This window comes from Saccopteryx bilineata, chromosome 1 (assembly GCF_036850765.1).
Source record: "Saccopteryx bilineata isolate mSacBil1 chromosome 1, mSacBil1_pri_phased_curated, whole genome shotgun sequence".
Lineage (NCBI taxonomy): Eukaryota > Metazoa > Chordata > Mammalia > Chiroptera > Emballonuridae > Saccopteryx > Saccopteryx bilineata.
The window spans coordinates 144,382,935-144,408,681 of record NC_089490.1 but is presented as its reverse complement, the minus strand read 5'-3'; the positions used below and the strand labels follow the sequence as shown (position 1 = coordinate 144,408,681).

Here is a 25,747-nt window from a genome sequence, read left to right as displayed (position 1 = left end):
TCATGTTGATGATGCCTCCCTAAAGCTAGCAACCCTGTGCTCAAACTGATGACCTCGGGGTTTTTTTGTTTTGTTTTGTTTCGTTTTTACCTTGGGGTTTTAAACTGGGGACTTAAGTGTTCTGGGTCAATGCTCTATCCACTGCACCAGCACTGATCAGGTATGCTGGGTGAACTTTTTTAGTGCTGTAAACCTTAGGTTATCATTAGATGTTTCCATCCCCAACATTAGGTAATCAGGCATGGGAACCACACAGTTCACTCACTCATATATGTGTTATAAAGTGCTGTATGTTACAAGGATGTTATTCCATCAAGCCAATTTGTCAAAATCTTAAAAAGAACCAGATATATACAGATTCTTCTTTTATGCTATGGTTTGGGTTCTTTTGATCCAGTCTATATTTCATTCTAAATCTTTTTGGGGTTAAAATATGTGCTTCTGGCCATCAGATGGAGCAGAGTCACCTCTGGATTTTTGTTGGCAATGCTGTTGGCCCTCAAAACCCTTTCTGGCAGCTGAAGCTGGACTTCAGGACTCCAGAGGGGCTGGTCTTACTGAAACATACCCAGGTCATCCTGTGAGTTGTAGGATAGGTGACCTTTGAACAACTCAGGTTTGAACTGTGCAGGTCTATTTTTATGCAAAATTTTGGTGTGTGACAGAAAGAGACAGAGAGGGACAGATAGGGACAGACAGAAAAGAAGGGAGAGAGATGAGAAGCATTAATTCTTTGTTGTGGCATCTTAGTTCATTGATTGCTTTCTCATATGTGCCTTGACCGGGAGGCTACAGCAGACCGAATGGCCCCTTGCTCAAGCCAGTGACCTTGGGCTCAAGCTGGTAAACCCATGCTCAGGGTTTCGAACCTGGGACCTCCGTGTCCCAGTCCAATGCTCTATGCACTGTGCCACCGCCTGGTCAGGCATATGCCAATTTATTTTTATTTAATTTTCCAAGTGAGAGGAGGGGAGATAGAGACAAACTCCTGCATGCTCCAAGACTAGAATCCACCCAGCAACCCCCATCTGGGGTCATGCTTGGAACCGAGCTACTTTTAGTGCCTGAGGCGGAGGCTTCATGGAGCCATCCTTAGCACCTGGGGCCCAATGTGGTCAAACCAATTGAGCCATGGCTGTGGCGGGAGGAGAGAGAGAAGGGGAAGACGGAGGATGAAGCAGATGGTCACCTTTCCTGTGTGACCTGACTAGGAATTGAACCCAGGACATCCAGACGCTGAGCTGATGCTCTACCACTGAGCCAACTGGCTAGGGCCTTTATGCTAATTTTTAATTTTTTTTTTTAATTTTAAACAGTATATTTTATTTAACCCCGAAGTTCCCAAATACTGCCATCTCAACATGTAATCAACATAAAAATTATTATTTTTTGTATTTTTCTGAAGTTGGAAATGGTGAGGCAGTCAGACAGACTCCTGCATGCGCCCCACCGGGATCCACCCAGCATACTCACCAGGGGGCGATGCTCCGCCCATCTGGGGGCGTTGCTCTGTTGCAACCAGAGCCATTCTAGAGGCAGAGGCCACAGAGCCATCCTTAGTGCTCAGGCCAACTTTGCTCCCGCTTGACTGCGGGAGGGGAAGAGAGGGAGAGGGGTGGAGAAGCAGATGGGCGCTTCTCCTATGTGTCCTGGCTGGGAATCGAACCCAGGACTCCTGCACGCCAGGCCGACGCTCTACCACTGAGCCAACCGGCCAGGGCCATATGCCAGTTTTTTTTAGTGAGTGAGAGACAGACAGAAAGGGAGAGAGATGAGAAGCATCAACTTGTTGTGACACTTTAGTTGTTCACTGATTGCTTTCTCCTATGTACCTTGACTGGGGCTCCAGCTGAGCCAGTGACCCTTTACTGAAACCAGTGATCTTGGGCTTTAAGCCAGCAATCTTTGGGCTCAAGCCAGCGACCCCACGCTTAAGCCCAATGAGCCTGTGCTCAAGCCAGTGACCTTGGGGTTTTGAACCTGGGTCCTTAGCGTCCCAGGTGAATGCTCTATCTACCGCACCACCGCCTGGTCAGGCTATATGCTGAATTTTTTTTTTTTAAGATTTTATTCATTTTAGAGGGGGAAGAGAGAGGAAGGAGGGAGGAGCAGGAAGTATTAACTCCCATATGTGCCTTGACCAGGCAAGCCCAGGGTTTTGAACCAGCGACCTGATTTCCAGGTCGACGCTTTATCCACTGTGCCACCACAGGTCTAGCTATGATTTTCTTAATAACCTTTATAAGACTACAGTATATGATATATATACAAAATGTGTTCATTGACTGTACCAGTAAGGACATATTGTCTGGTCAACAGTCAAGTATTGGGGGAGTCAAAAAGTTTTACATGGATTTTCAACTACATGGGTAACTTGTGCTGTTCAGGGGTCAATCTCAACCTTATTACTCAGTCATCATTCACATGGACATCTGGAGATCTACTCTATCATGGGATGGAAGGACCTGGCATGGGCGGAGATGTAGCCTCCTTGTCCACCTCCCAGCAAAGATAATTTGGACTTAATGGGATTCAGGTAAATAACCTTTCCAGGCTGCTTGAAAGGGCCTCTAAAGCACTTCCATGTCTGAATCTCAGCTCCATAGAACCTTTTGTTCTTTCATGTCCTCAGGACCCTACCATTAGACTTGCAATCTCAGCTTTTGCTTGTGTTGGATCAGGATGGGGGAAGGGATGTGTTCAGGATGCGTTTCTGGGTGTCAGACCACAGGGCAGCAAGTGAGTTGGTCATGTAGCCCATTCAATGAAGCTGCTACTCTTCTAGCTTTGCAGGGGCTCCCATGGGAAGCCCCTGCAGGATTTAGGGGTCACGTGCAACAGCCTGGGAACAGTCTAAATATTGGGGTAGCCTGAAGGGTGTTATAAATGGAACCTGTTGGTAGCTTGGGTCTGTACTTCAGTGTTCTTATCTGAAAAGAACACCCTGCCCCTTTCCTAACATCAGTGTTCTGACATGACTGCCCAAGTGCACCGAGCCATGACCTTGCTGCATTTATCAGTATGAAGCCCTGAGCAGTGGGGGTGTTGCCCTACAGAACAGTGGGAGAACCTAGTGTGAGGCAAGCATCCTTCGCAGCACCCCCCACCCCAGTGAGCAGTATGCGGCAGGGCTGTTACAAAGGCGTTTAGTTTATTCTCATCAGTGTCACTGATGTTCTCATGTTCACATTTCCCAGTGCGCTCCTCTCCTTACAGTAGTTAATGTGCAATCTCACTTACAGGCCAGGGTGGGGGACTCGGCCTGGAGTGGGGCAGGTGTTGGCACTCCACGCAGACATGGCAATTGGCCTGTCCTACAGGAACAGGGGACGGCCAGAGGAGGCCTCCAGTCTTTTTTTGCGTTGGTCAGTGATTCTTCATTCGTGCTCCATCCTGGCTGCCCAGGGCGGGGGGGTGTGTGGGGGAGACCATGCAGCTCAGGGCAGGGCAGGACAGGGGAGAAGGAAAAGCAGCAGGCTGCCATGGGTGAGTGGGGGGAGGGTGGATGGGCACAGGGATGGTTCCTGGGGTAAGGCACGACCCTGTCTTTGGCTCTCCTGGTGAGGAATTTCCTCCCTTGTACCCCTGCCCCCCCCCCAGACCAACACACACAGTCCCTGGAGCCAGGGCACCTCCTGGGGTCCCTGAAACAAGGGGGCTCTGCCACCCAAACCAGCACTGCAGGGGTATACAAGGGCAAGGGCAAGCCCTGCCTAAGGACAAGGCAGGAAGGGGCTGGGCAGGAGCCTGCTCAGGAAAAGGGTGAGGAGGGAGAAGATACCAGTCCCAGGAGCTGGCCCCCAGCTAAGGCCTGAAGGGGGAGCACCTGGGGACTCCTGCTTTCTTTTATGGGCAGGCTGAAGCCCCAGCCCAACCCTCTGTGGTCCCCGGGGGGGCCCACCAAGTGACCAGGATATTGTGCTTTGGGATGATGCTGGGGTAGGGTGTCAAGGCCAGGATGAGGGGCAGGGGAGGTGTGACTAAGGTGCTTGTGCTTTAGCTGGGGGTGTCAACTACCCCCCCATATGCTTGCCCCCACCCCATATACACACACAGGTCAGAAAGAGGAGTGCCAGTATCCCAGCTAGACCAGCCACCCCTCTACTCCCACAACAAGCAGATGCTGGAGGGACCTTCTTCCCATAGGCTGGTGGGGAGGCGGGGCTCTAAGTCAGATTACAAGGGTCCACTGGAGTGGCCCTCACCCACCTCTTGCAGACTCTGCCCCTGGAAGCAGTGGGTTGTCAGACTTGGGGAGGAGACAAGAGGTGAGGCAGTAAGAAAAAGGCTAGTGACAAAAAATATCAAATGATATGAGGATCGGGAGTAAAAAAAAAAAAGGAACCCTCTAGTTCACATGTAAAACTCAAAAAGATTAAAACCACTCACACTGGGTGAGGCTAGAAAGAGAGGAATGGTTAGAGAGAAAATTCAGCAAACAGCCGCTAACAATGGAGTGGGTCCTGCCTTGTCCCCAGGAGCTAGGACCAGGGATACCCTTCAAATGTAGCTCTGTGGGGAAGCTGGCCAGACCCAAAGCAGTCCCGGTGGTGGCTGGGCCTGGGGTCCTACCTCGGAAACTGCACCCACACTCCACATACACACATACACATTCAGCCTGCCCCCCACAATCTGCCTTCCACAGCCCCTGGGGACATCGGACACAGCCCCATTGGTTTGAAAAATAAAAAGAATCTTATACTTCAGTATTTCATTAGCTAAAAAAATGTTTTAAAAAGTATGTACAGGGGCTGGGGGTCTGGGAGCCCTGCCATGGGACGGGTGGGGGAGGGAGGGAAGGGCAGCCGCCTGTCGGCCTACTCCCCTGGTTCCAACCCTGGTCCCACTGCCTCTGACATCTTCACTTATTTAAAAGCAAAACTTCTACACACACACACACACACACACACACACACACACACGCCCCCAAAACCTCTGTCCTATCCTCAGAGACCCTTGGTTTGTACTCACTCAGAACCTGCCCCTCTCAGGCCACAGGGGGCAAGAGAGGCTGAGCACAGGGTGGAGGTGAGAGAAGGGCACTGAGCCCGCCACAGCCTGCCACCTTAGGTCAGTCTAGGGATTTATCTGATCCTGTTTTCCTCAGTTGTCACAAGAGCAGTCCCCACAGCCTCGCCTACCCCAGCCCCAGGGACAGACGAGGGAGAAAGGAAGGCGCTTTTGGAAAATGGAAGCACTGGGACGTGGTGGCAGGAGGGGTCCCAAGCACCCCAGGGCCCCGCAGTTCCCAAGGGGCTGCAGTGAGGGGTGGAGCAGAGGACTGCCCCCAGACCAGTCCTTCCCCTGCCCAGCCTGGTTAACTGGAATGGGGAAACAACTGCTAGGGGTTAGGAGATGGGGAGTGAGTGCTCCCCGACTATGCACAAGTGTGTGCGAGAGAGAGAGAGAGAAGGCCACGCAGAACTCGCACCACTGCCACCCTCTCCCAGCCCACTCGGATTAGGGTCAGGGGTGGGAAGGGAGGCCGAGGGGCTGGGAGCATGCAGCACACCCCGCGGGTCCTAGGGAGGGACAGACAGTAGCTCGTGACCAAGATGGCAGGTGGGGGGTGACAGGAGGGGGAGTGTGACGGCCTCACGGAAGGCCTGGTGGGGGTTACTGGAGGGCTTCAGCTGAGGGGCCAGCCTCGCCATCATGGCTGGCCGTTTCGAAGCTGTGCTCCACACCCATCATGTCCGGCTCCAGCTTGCCTGTGTCACTGATGAAGGTGGTATAGGTGTCACCCTCAGGTGGCTTCCCCTTGGGAATCCAGCTCTTCCGCACGACGCGGCGGGCATTGGTACACATGTCGGCCGCGATGGCGTTCATCTCACTCTCCTTGAAGTTTGGGGCAAAGTTCTGGCAGTAGTCTATATGGGGAGAGTAGACAGCTCAGGCCTACCGTGGCTCTGCCTCCTGTCCCAGCAACAGGCACCTGACTCCCCTGACCCCACTCACAGGGCACCCTGGAATCCCTCTTGGAGGTGAAAGAACAGAAGTCTCCCAGAGAGCACGCTAAACCACATTAGCTGGTCTTGTACTTGACTGACCTCTGCCACTTGTGAGGGAGATGCAGGCTTAACAGGTGGCCCAGTGCTCTTGAAAAATGTGGCTCATTTGCCAGAATTTAGGAATTAAGAGTTTGCAGGCACAAACTTAAGAGTTCCCTCCTGACAGCTGCTGGGTCCTGGCTGCTCATAACCTTCAAGACTACCTTGAGTTTGAAGATTCTCCTCCCCTCCACATCTGTCTGACACACACTTTCCTTCAGTGCCCTGCTCCACCCTCCCACCAAGAAATTAATCTTGAGCCAATCATAGTCCTCTTCCCAACAAGCCTAGATTGAACATCAGAATCCTTAACACCAAACTCAACCAATACGGACACTCACACTTGACAGCATGGAGGACGCGACTGTCCAGCGGTTTGCGTCTGGGGTCGTTGGTGGAAGAGCGGATGCCGGTGCCACAGCTGTTGGCCAGTGTGTTCCTGTGGAGAGGTTATGGGGGAGAGGAGTCAGGCCTCCTGTGGTTGTGCAGGGCACAGGGTAGCTCCCCTACTCCCTGGGCTCTGGCAAGGGCCTCACCGGTCAAAGAAGGAGGCCAGGAGGCGTCGCAGCAGGACCTTGTGCCGCGTGCCCGCACTGACATGGCAGTTCATAAGCTGCGCCCTTGTGATGTATACGTTGGTGCCTAGAGGGAGGAGAAGGAGGGTGGCCAGGGCCCTAAACTGCCACATTTCCCACATGGCCAGGCCCTCTTTATAGGGCCTAAGACCCTCCCCAGGAACTTGCCCCAGGGCAGCCTCATCAGCACTCAGAAAAGAACAGAGATGGTGGTGCTGCTGTCCATGGGGGACCTACAACATGTTGGGCCCACCTAGTACATGCACAGCTTTTGCCGGTACAGCCAGCTGGAAGTTAGAAAGAAATGGTCTTGCACCTAGGCACCGTGACTTCAAGAGCCAAATTCTTTTTTTTTTTTTTTAATATTTTATTTATTGATTTTTTTAGAGAGAGAGGAGTGAAAGAGAGAGAGAGAGAGAGAGAGAAGGGGGAGGAGCAGGGAGCATCAACTCCCATATGTGCCTTGACCAGGCAAGCCCAAGGTTTCGAACCGGCGACCTCACTGTTCCAGGTCGCCGCTTTATCCCACTGCGCCACCACAGGTCAGGTCAAGAGCCAAATTCTTTTTTTTTTTGTATTTTTCTGAAGCTGGAAACGCGGAGAGACAGTCAGACAGACTCCCGCATGCGCCGGATCGGGATCCACCCGGCACGCCCACCAGGAGGCGATGCTCTGCCCCGACCAGAGCCACTCTAGCGCCTGGGGCAGAGGCCAAGGAGCCATCCCCAGCGCCCAGGCCATCTTTGCTCCAATGGAGCCTTGGCTGCGGGAGGGGAAGAGAGAGACACAGAGAGGAAGGAGGGGGGGTGGAGAAGCAAATGGGCGCTTCTCCTATATGCCCTGGCTGGGAATTGAACCCGGGTCCCCCGCACACCAGGCCGACGCTCTACCGCTAAGCCAACCAGCCAGGGCCCAAGAGCCAAATTCTTAACCACTGTGTAGTTAACCCTCATACCACCCTAAGAAGCCATTCATTTACTCTCTTGTAGCTGTGATGTCCACCAATGCTTATACCTGCCTCCAGGGCAAAAAGAGGCCAGTCTTTGATGTGTGTTAACGAAAGGATTACCAGCTGCCTCAGGACAAAGCCAGGGGCTGTGCTATAGGCCAGTAGCCTAGAGGGCACTTGGGCCTAGGGTAGGAGGAGGGAGTATTTGGAATATAAGGCCAGCCTACCTGTCACCAGCTCCAGCTTCTCAGAGGGGTCACCCTCATCATAGAGCTTGGGGTGGCAGCGGTTACCAATCTGGTTGATAAGCTCAGCTGGGAGAGACGCTAGGTCTTGTCGCACCCGGATGCGATTCCGGGACTCAGGGGTCACCTGCTCAGGGAGGGCCTCCACCTTCTCGGCTGCAGAGGGAGAGAGCAGTATGTGTTGAGGATGTGGGTGGCAGGAGTAAGGGTCATGATGGAGGGGTTGGGGTGGGTGCCTCACCACTCTGGCCGACATTCATCATGCTATACATGGTGTACATATTGCAGATCTGCCGGTACTGCTCGTCTGTGCCCTCCTCACCCGCGTCTTCCTCTTCATCCTCCTCGTTGTGATAGGAGCCAGGGCTGTCACTGGTATAGGCGCTTGAGGTGCCTGGGCTGGTCCGCTCAGACATGCTGGGCCCACTCACCACACCCCCTGCTGCTGCTGCCGCCACCGCTGCCGCCGCCAGGGCCTGCTGGGGCGGCCGGTTGGCAGCCAGGTCCAATGTGGAGAACCTGGCCATCTTGCGGCTACCATTGCCACCACTGCTGCCACCAACCCCAGCCTCCTTCTGGCTGCTGTCCCACAGCCGCTTGGCCACGGGTGTGCACTGCACAGAGTCTGACTCTTGCTGTTCTGTCTTGACACGTGACACGAGGGGCAATGGGGTGCTGCAGGCCGTCCAGCTCGATGTCTGAGCCACTGGGCTCTGGGGCTCTGAAGATGGCGCCTCCTCAGCGTGCAGGCCCTGGGAGTCACAGCTGGGGGAGCTCACCTTGAGGAAGAACTCGGTGCCCTTCTCCATGATCTCCTGGATCTGTAGGAAGCCAGCCGTGTACATAAGCAGGAACTGGTCCCCCATATTCATGCTCAGCCGGCCTGTGTAGCAGAAGCTGAGGATCTGCTGGAAGGACTGGGGCTGCACGGCTGCTGGCAGCTCTACCACGGCACTCCGGCTGCTGTTGAACAGGTCCCGGAAGTAGGAGCTGCTGGCAGCCAGTACTGCCCTGTGGGCCTTAAAGGCGTGGCCCTTGACCACCACTGACACATCACAGTACAGGCCCTGAAGTCGCTGTTCATTCAGGCACTCAAGAATGCTGTTGCCAAAGTTTGGGATCTCCATCTGCAGGGTTTGGGCCATGGTGGCACCTGTGTAGGGGAAGACAAACAGAGGGATGGAGTCAGGTGGCATGTTCAGCCCTGCTCTCTGGGACATCCACATGGCGGACTTGTGGGGCATTAAAAATTGCAGGAGCCACCCAACTCTTTCTATCCCTTTATTTTATTATTTTTTTTAATTTATTCATTTTTAGAGAGAGAGGAGAGAGAGAAGGGGGAAGAAGCAGGAAGCATCAACTCCTATATCTGCCTTGACCAGGCAAGCCCGGGGTTTTGAACCGGCGACCTCAGCGTTCCAGGTTGACACTTTATCCACTGCGCCACCACAGGTCAGGCTCTTTCTATCCTTTTAGACAGACAAGTCAGCCACACCAACTACAGGCCAGCATGGCCACATGCTGTCCCTTGCAGACAAGGGGTGAAAGGTAAAGTTACATGTAAGTGCTTAAATATGAAATTAGTTAACACAGTGAATGCCCTATGAGCATAAAGCATCACTTGTACTCCATGCATAGGGTAACTCTAAATGGCACTGGCATGGAAACTCCCAAAGGGCAGGATCATCCCATTTTCTTCCAGAGCATCCTAAACTAAGCACATAACCCTCAACCACTGTTTGTTGAATGACTAAATAAATGACCACTCAAGAAACCCTGAAATTGCACGAGAACACCACTAGTCATCAGGGAAATGCGAATCCAAACCACAACAAGACACTGTTTCATACCTACTAGTCTGGCTAGAAGAAAAAAGACAGATAACAAGTGCTGGTAAGGATGAGAAATTAGAACCCTCCTACACTGCTGGTGGGAATGCAAAATGTAGCTGGTGTGGAAAACCATCTGGCGGGGCCTCAAATGGGTTAAAGTATGCAGTTGCCATATGGCCCAGCAATTCCATTCCTCACAATTATACTCAAGAGAAATGAAAACATACATCCACAGAAAAACCTACATGTGAATATTCACAGCAGCACTATCCACAATCGCCAAAAGATGGAAACAACCCAAATGTCCATCAAATGATGAATGGATAAACAAAATGTGGTTCATTCATACAGTGGAATATTATTTAGCCATAAAAGGAACAAACCAGTACATGCCACAACTTACATTATATGCTAAATGCAAGAAGCCACACAAAAGGACCACATACTATGTGATCCTATTTACATATATAACACAACAGGCAAATCCATAGACAGAAAGCAGATTAGTGATTGCCAGGGGATAGGGGAATGGGAATTTTGGGGAATGTTGAGCAGAGATGCAGTGTCATATTGTGATGAATAGGAAACATATATTTAGTTATTCAGATGACCAAAATACGTATTTCTTATCTTGGGTTTTGTCCATAATTTCTGGCTCATAGCTCCTGTAAGAATCCTTGGGATTTCCTAAGTGCTGAGAGTGAAAAAGTCTTTTGTTATGTTAAGGCAATGACTTTTGGAAGAAACCAAAGATAGGAGCAGGTTGCTTAAGGATCAAACCATGTGATTAGAGGGGTGGAACTTTCATCCCCCCACCTCTGGGGAGGGGAGAGGGGCTTGAGATGGAATCAATGGCCGTTGGCTTAATCAGTCAGTCTATATAAGGAAGGCTTTGAAACAACACAAGAAGATGGCAGAGAACTTCTGGGATAAATATGGAGATGTGGGAAAGCAGCTTCCCAGGAGAAGGCATGGAAGCTTAGGGCCTCTTTCCACTCACCTGTCCCTATGAAGCTCTTTCATCTGGCTGTTCCAGAGCTATATCCTTTTACAACAAACCAGTGATATAGTTAAGTGACATGTTTCTCTGAGTTCTGTGAGCAGCTCTAACAAAGTAATTGAACCTAAAGAGAAGTTTGTGGGAATCTCTGATTTATAGCCAGTCAGAAGTGCAGGTGTCAACCTGGACTGCAACAGGCATTCTGAGTTGAAGGAGGTCTCTGGAACCTCCAATCTGGCTCATAGCCAGCCAGCAGGAGCACAGGTAATCTGGGCTTGTGATTGGTGTCTGAAGCATGTTGGAGGGGAAGTCTTGTAGGACTGAGCCCTTAACCCAGGTGTGGCTACAGTTTTTGCCCCCAGGCCAGATTCAAAAGAAAACTTTTTTCATGGGCCAGACGAAATATTAAAATTAAAAAATGGCCTGACCTGTGGTGACGCAGTGGATAAAGCGTCGACCTGGAAATGCTGAGGTCGCCGGTTTGAAACCCTGGGTTTGCCTGGTCAAGGCACATATGGGAGTTGATGCTTCCAGCTCCTCCGTCCTGTCTCTCTCTGTCTCTCTCTCTCCTCTCTAAAATGAATAAATAAAATAAATTTAAAAAAAAACACAAACTGAGCCCTGGCCAGTTGGCTCAGTGGTAGAGCGTCGGCCTGGCGTGCGGAAGTTCCGGGTTCGATTCCCGGCCAGGGCACACAGGAGAGGCGTCCATCTGCTTCTCCACCCCTCCCCCTCTCCTTCCTCTCTGTCTCTCTCTTCCCCTCCCGCAGCCGAGGCTCCATTGGAGCAAAAGATGGCCCGGGCGCTGGGGATGGCTCCTTGGCCTCTGCCCCAGGCGCTAGAGTGGCTCTGGTCACGACAGAGCATCGCCCCTTGCTGGGCGTGCCGGGTGGATCCCGGTCGGGTGCATGCAGGAGTCTGTCTGACTGCCTCCCCGTTTCCAGCTTCAGAAAAATACATAAATAAATAAATAAATAAATGAAATTTTAAAATGTAAAAAAAAAAACCCACAAACTAAGCCTTTCCCACCCTTTAAAAAATTAAATTAAAAATGTTAAATACAGACCCTGGCCGGTTGGCTCAGTGGTAGAGCATCGGCCTGGCGTTCAGAAGTCCCGGGTTCGATTCCCGGCCAGGGCACACAGGAGAAGCGCCCATCTGCTTCTCCACCCCTCCCCCTCTCCTTCCTCTCTGTCTCTCTCTTCCCCTCCCGCAGCCAAGGCTCCATTGGAGCAAAGATGGCCAGGGCGCTGGGGATGGCTCCTTGGCCTCTGCCCCAGGCGCTAGAGTGGCTCTGGTTGTGACAGAGTGATGCCCGGAGGGGCAGAGCATCACCCCCTGGTGGGCAGAGCGTCGCCCTGTGGTGGGTGTGCCGGGTGGATCCCGGTCGGGCACATGAGGGAGTCTGTCTGACTGTCTCTCCCTGTTTCCAGCTTCAGAAAAATACAAAAAAAAAAAAAGTTAAATACAAAAATGATTCATTTAAGTAAACAAAATTTTATTATGTAAATTGTTTATGAATAAATGTAAATAATTTAGTACAAATTAACAAAAAAAACTAATGTGATGTGTTGAGGCGCTTTGCATCGCCTATTATTATTATTTTTTTTTTCCAGAGACAAAGAGAGAGTTAGAGAAAGGGATAGACAGGGACAGACAGACAGAAACGGAGGGAGATGAGAAGCATCAATCATTAGTTTTTCGTTGCGCATTGTGATACCTTAGTTGTTCATTGATTGCTTTCTCATATGTGCCTTGACCGTGGGCCTTCAGCAGACCAAGTAACCCCTTGCTTGAGCCAGCGACCTTGGGTCCAAGCTGGTGAGTTTTGCTCAAACAAGATGAGCCTGCACTCAAGCTGGCGAGCTCGGGGTCTCGAACCTGGATCCTTGGCATCCCAGTCTGACACTCTATCCACTGGGCCACCATCTGGTCAGGCATCCTATTATTTTTTTAATATCTGGCTCTATACTTGTAGTAGCTATTCTTAACACAGCCTCCAAATGTAAATCATTCAATCTTGATCTTGTTGTACTTTTATTTAGATTCATTAAAGAAAAAGTTTGTTCACAAATATAAGTTGAGCCAAAGATTACTGAAGATATTGTAGTTTATGTATAACGGTTTAAAAGTACTACTTATTTCATTCCCACAGTGCGTTGTGTGGAGAATATTAAAAATTTAATCACGGGCTGCATAAACTCATTACAGCCTGCAGGCCGTATGTTGGCCATGCCTGCCTTAACCTGTGGATTCTGAAGCAATCTCCAGGTAGTGTTAGAATTGAGTTGAATTCTTGAATACTTTTTGGGTGTCTGAGAATTGTTTGGTCGTGTGTCAAGGGCATGTCCCATATTCTGGGGACAATCATAAAAGGCCTTTGAAGGATGATGTGGATTTATAAGTGTCCGCAGGGGTAAAAAAACTATCCCCTCCAATTCAATAGGATGGAAAAGGAAGTGGGCCTGAATAACCAGTGTAGGGGTGAGAAGAGAGGCCAGAGGAGAGAGTTAGACTGATAAGAACAATGAGAAATGAGGAGAAAAGACTGCATGCAAAGGCCCTAGGGCAGGAACTAACTAGAGCCCCCAGCTTGCGTTCCCTCATTCCCCAGTTAGCTCCATTCTTAACGTTGATTAGCGAGTCCATCTGACCTGCCTCCATGGGCTAAACATTGTTGGGACGCAGTGGAGACTTGGGCTCTACCTGTTGATACTGTGTTCATTCCAAAATGGCTGCCCCGTGGAACAGAAGCAGCCTCGTGCCCATGATCTCAGAGGTGCACTTTGGGGCCAGGGTGAGTACTGGCTCCAGAACTACTCACTCCTGGGTTCAGGAGCTTTAGACTTCTACTTCTTCTCCTTTTTTTTTCTTTTTTTTGTGTGTGTGTGGCAGAGACAGTCAGAGAGAGGGACAGATAGGGATAGACAGGAAGGGAGAGAGATGAGAAACATCAATTCTTCATTGTGGTTCCTTAGTTGTTCATTGATTGATTTCTCATATGTGCCTTGACGGGGTAGGGGTGGGGGCTACAGCCAACCGAGTGACCCCTTGCTTGAGCCAGCGACCTTGTGCTCAAGCTGGTGACCTCGGGGTCTCGAACCTGGGTCCTCCGTGTCCCAGTCTGACGCTCTATCCACTGCGGCACTGTCTGGTCAGGCTAGACTTCTACTTCTTTATTTGGAAATATATAGATGCTGATAAGACCAGCCTGGTTTGATAAACTCAATCCGGACTCATTGAGCTGCTCCATCTGGCAGAGCTGGAGGGAGATGCAGGTTCCCTGCCCCCCCTCCCAGCACAGGCCTGGAGAAGGAGCTGACAGGTGACCTGCATAAGCTTCCTGAATGCTCTTAGTAAAACTCTGTGACAGATTTCATGCTCCCATTACTCAGCTGGGGAAATTGAGGCCATGTGGAAGTTAAGGACTGTCTCAAAATCATTGGTGAGTTAAGTGGTGGGGACAAGATTCAAACCATGGTCTGCCTGGGCAATTAAACCCATGATTTCTCTCAGCTGTGCCTCCTCCCCCTTGTCATCATCAAAATCACTTAGGGCCTGACCAGGTGGTGGCGCAGTGGATACAGCGTCGGACTGGGATGTGGAGGACCCAGGTTCCAGACCCCGAGGTCGCCAGCTTGAGCGCGGGCTCATCTGGTTTGAGCAAAAGCTCACCAGCTTGAACTCAAGGTCACTCGCTCGAGCAAGGGGTTACTTGTTCTGCTGAAGGCCCACGGTCAAGGCACATATGAGAAAGCAATCAATGAACAACTAAGGTGTCACAACGAAAAACTGATGATTGATGCTTCTCATCTCCCTCCGTTCCTGTCTGTCTGTCCCTATCTATCCATCTCTGATTCTCTGTCTCTGTAAAAAAAAAAAAAAAAAAAAAAATTCCAATAGAAGGAAGTACACACCTTCCAAGAGCTCAAACTCAGTGCTGCATAGGCCAGTAGCTGGCCCTCTGTGTGAGGAGTTAGGGAAAACAGAAGCACCAAGTGGAGGCAAAGGACAGGGCCCAAAGAACCCCACTCAGGGGCCTGACAGCCCTAACCCACTCCTCAGACTGCCAGACATAAATGGCACTGGGTAGTGGGGCCCAAGAGACCAGGGCCATTGTGGTCAACGGAGAAGGTGGCCCCCAGCCCCTGGAAGGGTGCTACAGACCCCTGGCTTAGAAGGCTCACGCCCCAAGAAGGAGGACCAAGGCATACTGTAGAGCCAGAGGCCCCAGACCTGGGTTCTGATGCCAAAACCATGCTACTCTCTAGCTGTGTGACTTCAGGCCAGCTCCTTGCCTCTCTATGCCTCAGTTTGTTCATCTATAAAATGGGGACCCATTCATCTAACACACCCTTACAGACTGCAAGGTACTGGCAACACTGCCCTGAGGAGGTTTCTCGCAGAGCTCACTGTCTAATGGGGAGACACATGGAGATATTTAATTATAGTTGGGGTAAATGTCACTTAGTGACCAACCTTGGGGCAAGGCAAAGGGATGGGGAAATGACACACAGAGAACCACCAACAGTCCTGGGTAGGAAGGAGGTAATTATGGTTGGAGGACAGCACAGGAGGACAGGGCTGCTGGGAAAGGTGTGGGACAGGAAACTTGAAGCAAGGGAGACTCGGATCCAGACAAGCTCTGAAGAGTTCCCAGCAGCAGTGTGGAGTCCAGAATACAGGACAAAATACTGAAGTGGCAGCGACAGGGAAGGAGAGAGGATGGTTAAGACTCAGGAGTGAGCATCTGCGGGGAGGGAAGAAAAAGTTGCTATGTTCCCTTTAAGAACATGAAATCCCCCTTGACTATGAACCCCCAAGAGCAGGACACTGTACAGTATTTGAATCATCTCTCCTCACAAGTTGGCATGTTAAATAGCGGAAAGGGAGGTGGACACACAGCACCAAAGCTATTCCTCTCCCCAAACACACACATGGAAGGAAAGGCCACATGAGCACACCAGAACCCAACCAGAACCTGACTGTGCTGGCACCACAGACTCCCAGCCCCCAGAACTGTGAGAAAGTAATAAGTGTCTGTTGTTCAAGTCTCCCCATCTATAGTATTTTGTTATGGCGGCCTGAGCTGATAAGAGTCAGGCTTGAAACACCATCTACTCACCCACAACTCTGCCACAGAGCCTCCAGCCCAGACCTCCCAGTGGTTGCCAGATTGGCACACAGCTTAGATGCCAATTCAAATTCAAAGTGCCTACAACCGAGCTCCCATCCTCCCAAGCCTGCTCTTGCTATAGCTCTCACCAGAAAGTTCTCCACTCAAGTCAAGACCCCAGACCTGCCCCCCCCCAGGGGAGGGGCAGCTCCCAGCCCACACAGGACAGAACCTTCCCAACATTGCTAGTCCTGGTCCTGGACTTGAGCACATCTCCCAGTGAGATGTGAGGCCACAACATGCAGTTTCCACAACCTCCCAACAGTCACTTAACAAATATTTGCCAAGCACTTGTCTGGAAGTGTCTGGGGCAACCAGGGACACGGTCATTCATCCAGAATCACACAAGTCAATGTGTTGCTCGCAGAGACTTTCATTTTGCCCAGAAGAGCCAATATCTGGGGGCCAGGAAATGGCAACTTAATGAGGCAGTGGTGCGCTTGAGTTTTATCCTCAAGGCACAGGGAAGGCATACAGAGAGCCTTGAGGGAGAAGCAGGAAGAAAGGTGAAAGTTGGCACTGGGGCCTGACCAAGCGGTGGCACAGTGAATAGAGGGTCGGACTGGGATGCGGAGGACCCAGGTTCAAGACCCCAAGGTCACCAGTTTGAGCACGGGCTCATCTGGTTTGAGCAAAGCTCACCAGCTTGGACCCAGGGTCGCTGGCTCGAGCAAGGGGTCACTTGGTCTGCTGTAGCCCCACGGTCAAGGCACATATGAGAAAGCAATCAACGAACAACTAAGGTGTCGCAACGAAAAACTAATGATTGATGCTTCTCATCTCTCTCTGTTCCTGTCTGTCTGTCCCTATCTATCCCCTTCTCTGACTCTCGCTCTGTCTCTGTAAAAAAATTAATTAATTAATTTAAAAAAAAAAAGAAAGAAAAAGAAAGCTGGCACTGGGCTGTTATCTACTATGGATGGAACTGGCATCCCCCAACCCTAAACCCCAACATGCCTCTACTTGGAGACAGGGTCTGTAGAAAATTAAGGGTACATAAGGTCACAGAAGTGTGGCCCTAATCCAATAAGATTGATGTCCATATAAGAGAGATATTTCTCTCCCCAAGAACACACACAGAGGAAGGTCAGGTGAGCATACCAGAACCCAACCAGAACCTGACTGTGTGGGCATCTCAGACTTCCAGGTCCAAAACTGTGAGAAAATAAATGTCTGTTGTTTAATAAGCCTCCCTATTTATGGTATTTTGTTTTGGCAGCCCAAATGCACTTGAGAGAGACTAAAACACCATCTACTCACCATGGAGCCTCTGGCCTGGACCTTCCCATGGGTGCCAGATTTGCATAGGCCTCAGAGGCCAACTCAGTGTGCCTAAAACCAAGCTCCAGTCCCCGCAAGCCTGCTCTGGCTATAGCTCTCCCCAGACAGTTCCCCACTCAGGATCAGAGATGTGACTCCATGGTTGCTGGCTTGATTGAGCAAGGGGTCACTTGCTCTGCTGTAGCCCCCCTGTCAAGGCACATATGAGAAAGCAATCAATGAAAAACTAAGGTGCCACAGTGAAGAATTGATGCTTCTCATCTCTCTCCCTTCCTGTCTGTCCCTCTCTCTGGCTCTCTGGCTTTGTCCAAAAAAAAAAAAAAAGTTCCCCACTCAGGCCAAGACCCTTAGATTCACCCTGGACTCCTTCAAAACCAGTTTTGATCATCTAGGCCCTGAGTACCACCACTAGGGTCCCTACAATGCAGACTGGGGCCCTGACCACTCTTGAGCCTTCTAGAAGGCTGTTCCAAAATGGCTACAGTTCTTCATACCCTCCCAGTCACCAACTTCAAATTTGCAAAGACAGAGCCTCTCCCAACCCCGTTTCCTTCGGTTGCTTCTCCTGCTTCACTTTTCCTCCTTGGCACTTCCCACCATTTAGCAAATGAGGTATGTTCTTGGTTTTGTGTCAGTTCCACTAGGGCAGGACACTGTCCTGTTTCATGCTGCTGTGTCCCCTACCTCTAGGACCAGCCAGGCACATAGTGGGTGCTCAACAGTTGTTTTCATAACAAAGGGAATAAAGAATTATTTCCATTGCTTCCAACCCAACTCTTTCTCTTTCTTGTTCCACATTAATGAGACTAAAACAGGAGTGGGACTCGGAAAAGGTCTCTGAGCCTGGGCAGGGGTGCCTGGTGCACCTCAGTGGGAGCTGCTCGGGGCCAGTGTGGAGGGTGCTGTGCAGACATGCACCCTCTTGGAGGGCTGCACCAGGTGGGTGGCCAGCAGTTAGGGTCCCACTTGGGGCTCAGTGTAACTGAATGTGAACAACTGCTAACATGGCTGCCATATGCGGCTGTGGTACAAGTCAGGCTGGGTGTGACAGGCTTGAAACAGAACCACTTGTATGGCCGGTGATTCCTGGGAGTGAAAATTGCCAACTCTTTGGGAGCGGGGCTCCAAATTCTCCAGCCAGTAGAGGCTGAGGGGACTGATCTGTGCCTTACCAGGAACTGTCAAAGGCCCAGATAGTCTGGTGACTTTCCAGGGAAGCTGAGAGTTGCCCACTGACATGTGAACCAGGTTAAGGAAACCAATTCCAAGTATAAGAAAGACCTAAGGCACCCAGAAAGCCCCACAATCCTGTATCCAGCTCAGCAGCAGGTGGCCAGATCCTGACACAGCCAGGGGGCATCCCTGAGCCACTGGGACCCTCTGTAGGGGGCTAAATTAAACTGATAAGAACAGATACTACACTTGATCTTAGCCAAAAGGCCGAGAAGCAATGTAGGGGGCTAAATTAGACAAGTTAGGCCAGTGGTCAGCAAACTCATTAGTCAACAGAGCCAAATATCAACAATACAACAATTGAAATTTCTTTTGAGAGCCAAAATTTTTAAACAAACTATATAGGTAGGTACATTCCTTATTGAGGTAGCGCCCACACGTGGTATTTTTGTGGAAGAGCCACACTCAAGGGGCCAAAAAGCCGATGTGGCTCGCGAGCCGCAGTTTGCCAACCAGGGGGTTAGGCAAACATTTGCTAGTAAAGCACAAAGTGCTATCTGATTGTACAGAAGCTATTATTGGCATCTGTATTTTTTTTAAAGTATTTGCACATTTAACTCATTTTCTTTTTCCCTGAAAAGCAGCCATGAAAACCATGGTAGGGGATAGGATTCTCAAGAGTAGCTGGCATTCACACTATCTCTACCGTGCACCAGTGCCCAGCAAGGGCTCTGAGGAGGTGCTTCAATTATTCCTGTCACCAGTTTTTGGGGAGGAAACGAGTCTTTCCGCCATTTAAAGATGAGGAGATCGAGGACCAAATCACACCCAGTCCACTGGACTCCTGTCCGAGAACCAGGAGGTTTCCTATGGCTAGCCAGGTGGCCCATGCCCAGCTCGCCCTCTACACAGTCCTGTTGTTCCCCATAGCAGGCAGCCTCTGTGACTAGACCAATTTCAGGGATGGGAAAATTGGAGCTCAGAGAAGCCAGAATGGAAGAAAAGCCAGGAGAGGCCAAAGCAAGAGCTGGGGCTCTTTATCCTTGCTGGGCATGTTGTCTGCAGAAATGGGATCTGCTGCCAGCTGGCGGCCCACACCCTGGATCTCAGGTACCCTCTGAGGGCCAGGCAAGGTGCTTTTCTTTCTGCTCTTCCACCTTTTTTTGCCCAGCCTCCTCCAGCTCCTACCCTCTTCCTTCCTTCACTGTAGCCTCCAGGAATGAGCAGTCTAGCCTGCTAGCTCTCCAACCTCCCACTCTCTTCTGGCAGCCCTGGGCAATGTAGCCTCTGCCTGCAGTAGCTCCAGGAAAAGCCAGCAGAAGCCCAGCCCCTCTTCCACTCTGACCATAAGCCCTCCTTTCTGAGTTACACCCTACTCCCTGTGTGTAGTCACACCCAAAGGACACATGGGAAGCAGCCATGCAAAAGCCCTGAAGTGTCATTGCTACAACACAAAGGTGGATGGTGGGGCTGAGGGCGGGTGGTTATTGGGGTGGGACTTGTAGAAATGCACTTTGACACCACACAGGGCTTGGCAAGGCCTAAAAATCTGGAGTAGCGCTGCTTACAAAAATTAGGGGATCAGGGAACATGCAGACATTCCAGTACTTTCAGCCTTTTATATAGTGCATTTTCACCAATAAAATAAAAGTTGGTTTTATATCTTATTTGCATAATCAAACAACTTTGACTTGCTGATTGCTTTTCTGATGTTCTTATTTGATTTAAAAAAAATTGCCTGACCAGCTTGTGGCGCAGTGGATAGAGGTCGGACTGGGACGCAGAGGGCCCAAGTTCAAAACCCCGAGGTTGCCAGCTTGAGCGCGGGCTCACCTGGTTTGAGCACAGCTCACCAGCTTGAACACATGGTCGCTGGCTTGAGCAACCGGTCACTGCCTCAGCTGGAGCCCCCTGGTCAAGGCACATATGACAAAGCAATCAATGAACAACTAAGGTGCCGCAACAAAGAATTGATACTTCTCATCTTTCTCCCTTCCTGTCTGTCACAAAAAAAAAAAAAAAAATCAAATGCTTTTTTATCACTTCATATTAATTTTGAAACATCCCCTAATTTTTTTTAAAATTTTTTTTACAGAGACAGAAACAGAGTCAGAGAGAGGGATAGATAGGGACAGACAGATAGGAATGGAGAGAGATGAGAAGCATCAATCATCAGTTTTTCTTTGCGACTCCTTAGTTGTTCATTGATTGCTTTCTCATATGTGCCTTGACCGCGGGCCTTCAGCAGACTGAGTAATCCCTTGCTCAAGCCAGTGACCTTGGGTCCATGCTAGTGAGCTTTTTGCTCAAGTCAGATGAGCCCGCGCTCAAGCTGGCAACCTTGGGGTCTCAAACCTGGGTCCTTCCGCATCCCAGTCCAACGCTCTATCCACTGCGCCACCGCCTGGTCAGGCAGAAACATCCCCTAACTTTTGTGAGCAGTATATTTTACTAGGCTCAAATATCCCTTACAAAGCTTCCAGCTTAGAAGTATACTTCCTTTCCTCTTCGCTCCCAGAAACATTTATCTGTTGTAGTGCTTGCCCCAGCATAAGTCTTTCCAACTATAAAAGGGGCAAACAGCAGAAGCAACCTCAAAAGACTGTTTCAAAGATTAAACCACCAAGTAACCTACCATGCAGTCAGTACCCACTAATGTCAGCTATTATTATTCTGTCCGTCCATCTAGTCATCGTTGGACTGTAAACTTCCTGACAAACAATAAAGACATCTTATGCTTCTCACCATCTCCCAAACCTTATATGATTTCATCATAACAGACAGTACTTACAGGGGGCTCCCCGGCACCTTCCTAGCACCATCTCATCACACCCAAACGCTAACTTCTCATGTAATCCTCACCAGATGGCCCGGCACTGCTGCTCTTTGGGAGAATCGTTCTCTGTGGTAGGAGCTGCCCTGTACATTATGATATTGAGCAGTACCCTCTGCACCCACTAGAAGCCAGTAGCACTGCAAGACCAGCCATTACAACCAAAAATGTCATCAGACATTTCTCAAGATCCCCTGAGGGGGCAGAATTACCCCTGGTGGAGAACTACTGAGGTATAGGAATGCCTGCTTGTCCCCACTTAGTAGATGAGGAAACAGAGGTACAAAGGTCAAGACCTTTGCCCAAGGGTCTCATGGACGAGCAAGGTGGTGCTAACTGGGGAATTTGACTCTCTCCACTACAGTGTGTTAGCTCATCCTAATCCACCTTGTGCTTATGTCACCAGTCATGGTCCTCACAGATAACCTGCAGGTCTCTAAAGACATTGAGAACTTCACTGAGGAGACAGTAGGGGAGAAATATGACAATGATCACAACCAAGCACTGGGCATAAGACAGCCACCTATCTGCCCAGTCCCATCTTATTATTGTACTTTGGTGGTTTAAAGGGCTCTCCAAGGGGAGATGGAGGGATGACATTCTCAGGCGAGGGGACCCAGAATCAGGGGCAGGGAGGTGGCCTGCTTGCACAGAGTAGACATGGGCTTAAATGAGTTCAGAACATTCAAAAGTGCTCACAGCAACCAGGCACCCAGAAAAGGGATCAGGGGTAATGAGGGTGAGGGAGGACCCAAAAGAGGGAACAGTGGTAAGAGTGACTACCATCTCCATCTGTTCAAGCCAGGGTGGCTCATCATTGCCTCAAACATAGTAATCCCCACCGGAGTTGGCTGGCCTTCCCCATCCTGAGCATTGGCAATGACACCAATAAACTTCCAGTCAGACCTCACCAGACCAACTCTCAGTCCTCTCCAAACCCCAATAATAGGTCCTACAAGACCAACCAAAGCTTTTATCTTCTCACAACCCTGCTCAAGAACCTACGGGGACTCTCTCTCCAGTGCCTGAACAAGGCATCAGATTGTAATAGGCCTTGGATGCAGGCCAAGGGGTCTGGATTTGTATATGAGGTGATGGGGAGACCCAGGAGACCCTGAGACTGGGTGCTTCCTCTCTGTGAACAGCACTAAGGTTCTACCTGCATATTAGGGTCACTCTGTGCTCCTTTGCTCATTAAGACAAGATATTTAGAGCACTTGGCAGGAACCTGGCACATGCTCAATAAAGGCTCTCAATGGGCCTTCCCATCTGCCCAGAACATTTGCCCCTCCTTGCCCCAGCCCCATCCCCATGCTGATGATTTATTATTCAAGGCTCAGATCTCCAGAAAGCCTTCCCCCTGACCATCTCTTCTAAAGCTATCTTCCCCAGCTCTTAATATCATTTCCCCTTCTCTCACTAAGTTCGTGAATGAACATAGGAATAGCAAAAATAACCTTGATCATTTGTTTGTCTGAGGTTAGCCACCTTCACTAGAATAAAAGTTGTCGCCTGACCAGGCAATGGTGCAGTGGATAGAGCATCGGACTGGGATGCAGCGGACCCAGGTTCGAGACCCGAGGTCGCCAGCTTGAGCGCGGGCTCATCTGATTTGAGCAAGGCTCACCTCAAGCAAGGGGTTACTTGGTCTGCTGAAGGCCCACGGTCAAGGCACATATGAGAGAGCAATCAATGAACAACTAAAGTGTTGCAACGAAAAACTGATGATTGATGCTTATCATCTCTCTCCGTTCCTGTCTGTCTGTCCCTGTCTGTCTGTCACTGTAAAAAAAAATTAATTAATTTAAAAAAATGAAATTAAAAAAAAAAGTTGTTGAGAGCAGCTCTAGGATCTGTTATTCAGGGTTGTTCCCCCAGCCCCTTGCAGGGGGTTGGCATTCTAGTGAAATAAAACTGTCCCAAGGGTCATTTTCCTTGCTGCATGCCACCCTCTCACCCCAATTATAGCCTCCGGTGGCACCCTAGATCTGTGTACCCCTAAGTCCTCACAGAAAAGCAGTTAGTTATTAAATGTGCCTTCTACAGCTCCAGGTGTAGGCTCAAACCCACCACCCTCTTCTCTGCCATTCATACACCATAGCCAACTGCCACCAGTCTCTGTTCCCATTCCAGCTGTATGAGTACAGGTAGCCAGCCCTCTCCTCAATATCCAGCCCAGAGCCTTGCTGAAGCCCAGCAGGCCCCAGCCTCAGCCCAACAAGGCTGAGAAAGGCCTCTTTACATGGGGCTGCTGGCCCAATTCCCACCCCTCCTAGAATCAGGAGGTCAGCCAGGGAGGGGAGGAGGCTAGGGCTCAAGTAGAGGGTAGTTCTAGGTATTATGGGGAGATTGGAGGTAGGGAAAGAATGAGGGTAACAACCCATCATTAAACCCAGATCTGGCTGTTACCACTCAACCCAGCAGTCTGTGGCCCTTCCCTCAGGTGCTAGGCTCCCAAGTCAATGTTCCTAGGACACACTGGTAACAGACTTGCAATTAGCTTTAAAAAAAGAAAGAAATATAGAAAGCAAGCTGGGGTGGTCTGACAAATTGGGAAAAAAGACAAACCAGGAAAACAAAGCAAAATCAGCTCCAGAGCCCAGCCCTATCTCATAACTGCCTCCCCCAGTAGTCTACAGCTCCGTCACCTCTGACCACCTGGCTCCCAAAAAGGGAATGGCTGATGAAGTAAGACCAGCTGTCTGAGAAGGTACTGACCTGACCCATCCCTTAGGACGGCAAGAGGAAAGAATTCCTGCCAAGGAATCTGGAAGATCGGGGAACTCCTCCAGTCATGACCCTCAAAGTCCAGCTCAGGGGACTGTGGGTTTGGGCTGAGGGTCAGTCCCTTCATCCCAGTTTACCAGTATCTGGTCATGTGACCTGGAGAAATCCACCCCAAGCCTCAGCTTCTGTATTATGGAGAAGGCCTAGCTGACCTCAGGTGGTGGTGAGCAATCAATGAACTCATCCAACCAGCAAACTTAGCACTAGCCTAGCCCAGGACAGCACTCTAGAAGCACAGTCCCAGGGCCAACAGCTCCAAGGGCCTGGGCCAGGGTGTAGGTGCCTGATTTGATCCCCTTCTTGGTGCCCTGTCAGTTACTCCATCATAAACTTCCAAGATACAATGAACAAAACTTGACATACTCACCTCCCAGTTCACCTCCAGGGAGCTGGTGCCTGGGAAGCCATGGTGTAAGATGGTGGCTGTGAGGGCCCATTCCGTAGACTTGAGCCTCACGGCTCTGGTCACAATAAGTGGAGAAAGATTCTAAGACCCTCAGATACTCAGGTAAGGGCAGCTGGGCTGCCTTTCTGCAGATATATGGGGTGAAAGTGTGCAAGGGCCACCCTCATGGTAAACAAGATGCCCAAGCTAGGTGTTCCCAAGCTGCCCACACAAACACCCACCTGGCAGGCGAGCGCCCTATAACAGCCGGCAGAGGCTTGCCCAAAGGATAGGTCGGGGACCTAGACCCTTACGGGAATAAGGTGAGGAAAGCAAAAAAACAAAAAACCAAACCAAGTTTGGCCCAGAGCTAACTAACATCGGGCCCGGAAAGGGGGATACATATTGGCATATGCCTTTTCCTCAACACTAGTTTCTAAGTACCTGTCTCCACATCCCCATTAGTCTAGCCCTTAAGCTCCGCCTTCCCGCCTTCCCAAAGCTCCTACAGTAGTTCCTCAACTTACCAGATCTCCCGGTATCTGGCCTTTCCCCCTCAACATCTTTCCAAACCTAGGCTCAGGTGACCCCTGCAAACATCTCCCGGATCTCCTATCCGCCTGTTCCTCCCCCCCTATTCGAATTAAGTCCGCCTACATCCACCCTGCCCCACTTCCTGGGCTTCCCCTCTGCCGCCCCCATTCCTGTAACTGTAACCTGACCCACCCACCTCCTCCAACAGCCGTACCTGCAAGCCTGGCCCCACCCCGACCCCCTCCGGGCTATTTCCCTCCGGCCGGGCCGCCCTCCCCTCCTCCCGGCACTCGGCCGGCCTAAAGCCCGACTCCTCCTCCCCCTCCCCCTCCCCCTTCGGGTTCCCCGGGAGCCTCCTCACTTTATCCTTCGGGCCCTCCAACTTCTCTGGCTCCTGGGCACCTGCCCCAGCCCGGCTTCGCCTCCACACCCCACGCCGGGAATGAGGGAGGAGGTCGGGGTCCGAACCCGCCATCCCCCAAGCCCCGCGGCCCCGCCCGGGGCTGGACACTTAATAAGGCCGCTGGCTGGGGCCAGACCTCCCTGCACTCGCCAACATAGCCACAGTGAATGCTGTGGACCTGGCTGCTCCTCCCTCAGAGGAGGCCCCCCCAAGCCCTCCTCCCTCAACCCTTAGCCGGACCTCGGATGCCCTCGGGCCGCTCTGACGAGAGGAGGCCTGAACGGGGCCTGGGGTGGGCCGCCTCACCTGCGCCGTGGCCGCGCTTCGGGGGCTCCTGGCGGGCTCCGCAGCGGCGGCTGGGGCCGGGCCTGGGCCCGGGGCGCACCCCCCTGCGCCGGGGCCTCGGCCTCCGCCTCCGCGGCCTCCGCAGCCTCCGCCTCAGCAGCAGCGGCAGCCGCGGCGGCCATTCATTGTGGGCCAGGCCGCCCCAGCCGAGCGCCGAGCCAGCGCAAACCGCGCCGCCG

At 51.1% G+C, this 25,747-nt stretch overlaps 2 protein-coding genes and 1 pseudogene across 5 annotated transcripts in view; 1 reads left to right on the top strand and 2 right to left on the bottom strand.

Annotated features, from left to right (window-relative positions):
* STX10 (syntaxin 10) overlaps positions 1-8,246 on the top strand; it is a 15,116-nt gene extending 6,870 nt beyond the window's left edge. Inside the window, exon 8 of the mRNA XM_066272005.1 lies at positions 8,108-8,246. The gene's annotated coding sequence lies outside the window, so the exon portion shown is untranslated. The remainder of the gene's footprint in view (positions 1-8,107) is intronic.
* NACC1 (nucleus accumbens associated 1) lies at positions 3,131-25,747 on the bottom strand. 4 transcript variants are annotated; one of them, XM_066271999.1, is made up of 8 exons: positions 25,530-25,747; positions 24,529-24,595; positions 24,269-24,362; positions 8,061-8,972; positions 7,802-7,975; positions 6,587-6,692; positions 6,392-6,489; positions 3,131-5,870 (listed from the first exon to the last, which is right to left on the bottom strand). In XM_066271999.1, exons 3-8 carry the CDS (start codon positions 24,336-24,338, stop codon positions 5,617-5,619), a joined length of 1,614 nt encoding a protein of 537 aa, XP_066128096.1. In that variant the 5' UTR covers positions 24,339-24,362; positions 24,529-24,595; positions 25,530-25,747; the 3' UTR covers positions 3,131-5,616. The 4 variants fall into 4 exon arrangements, with proteins under 4 accessions (XP_066128096.1, XP_066128095.1, XP_066128098.1 ...); XM_066271998.1 differs by lacking the exon at positions 24,529-24,595; XM_066272001.1 differs by lacking the exons at positions 24,269-24,362; positions 24,529-24,595 and adding an exon at positions 11,080-11,224.
* On the bottom strand, positions 18,460-18,560 carry LOC136321454 (U2 spliceosomal RNA; annotated as a pseudogene).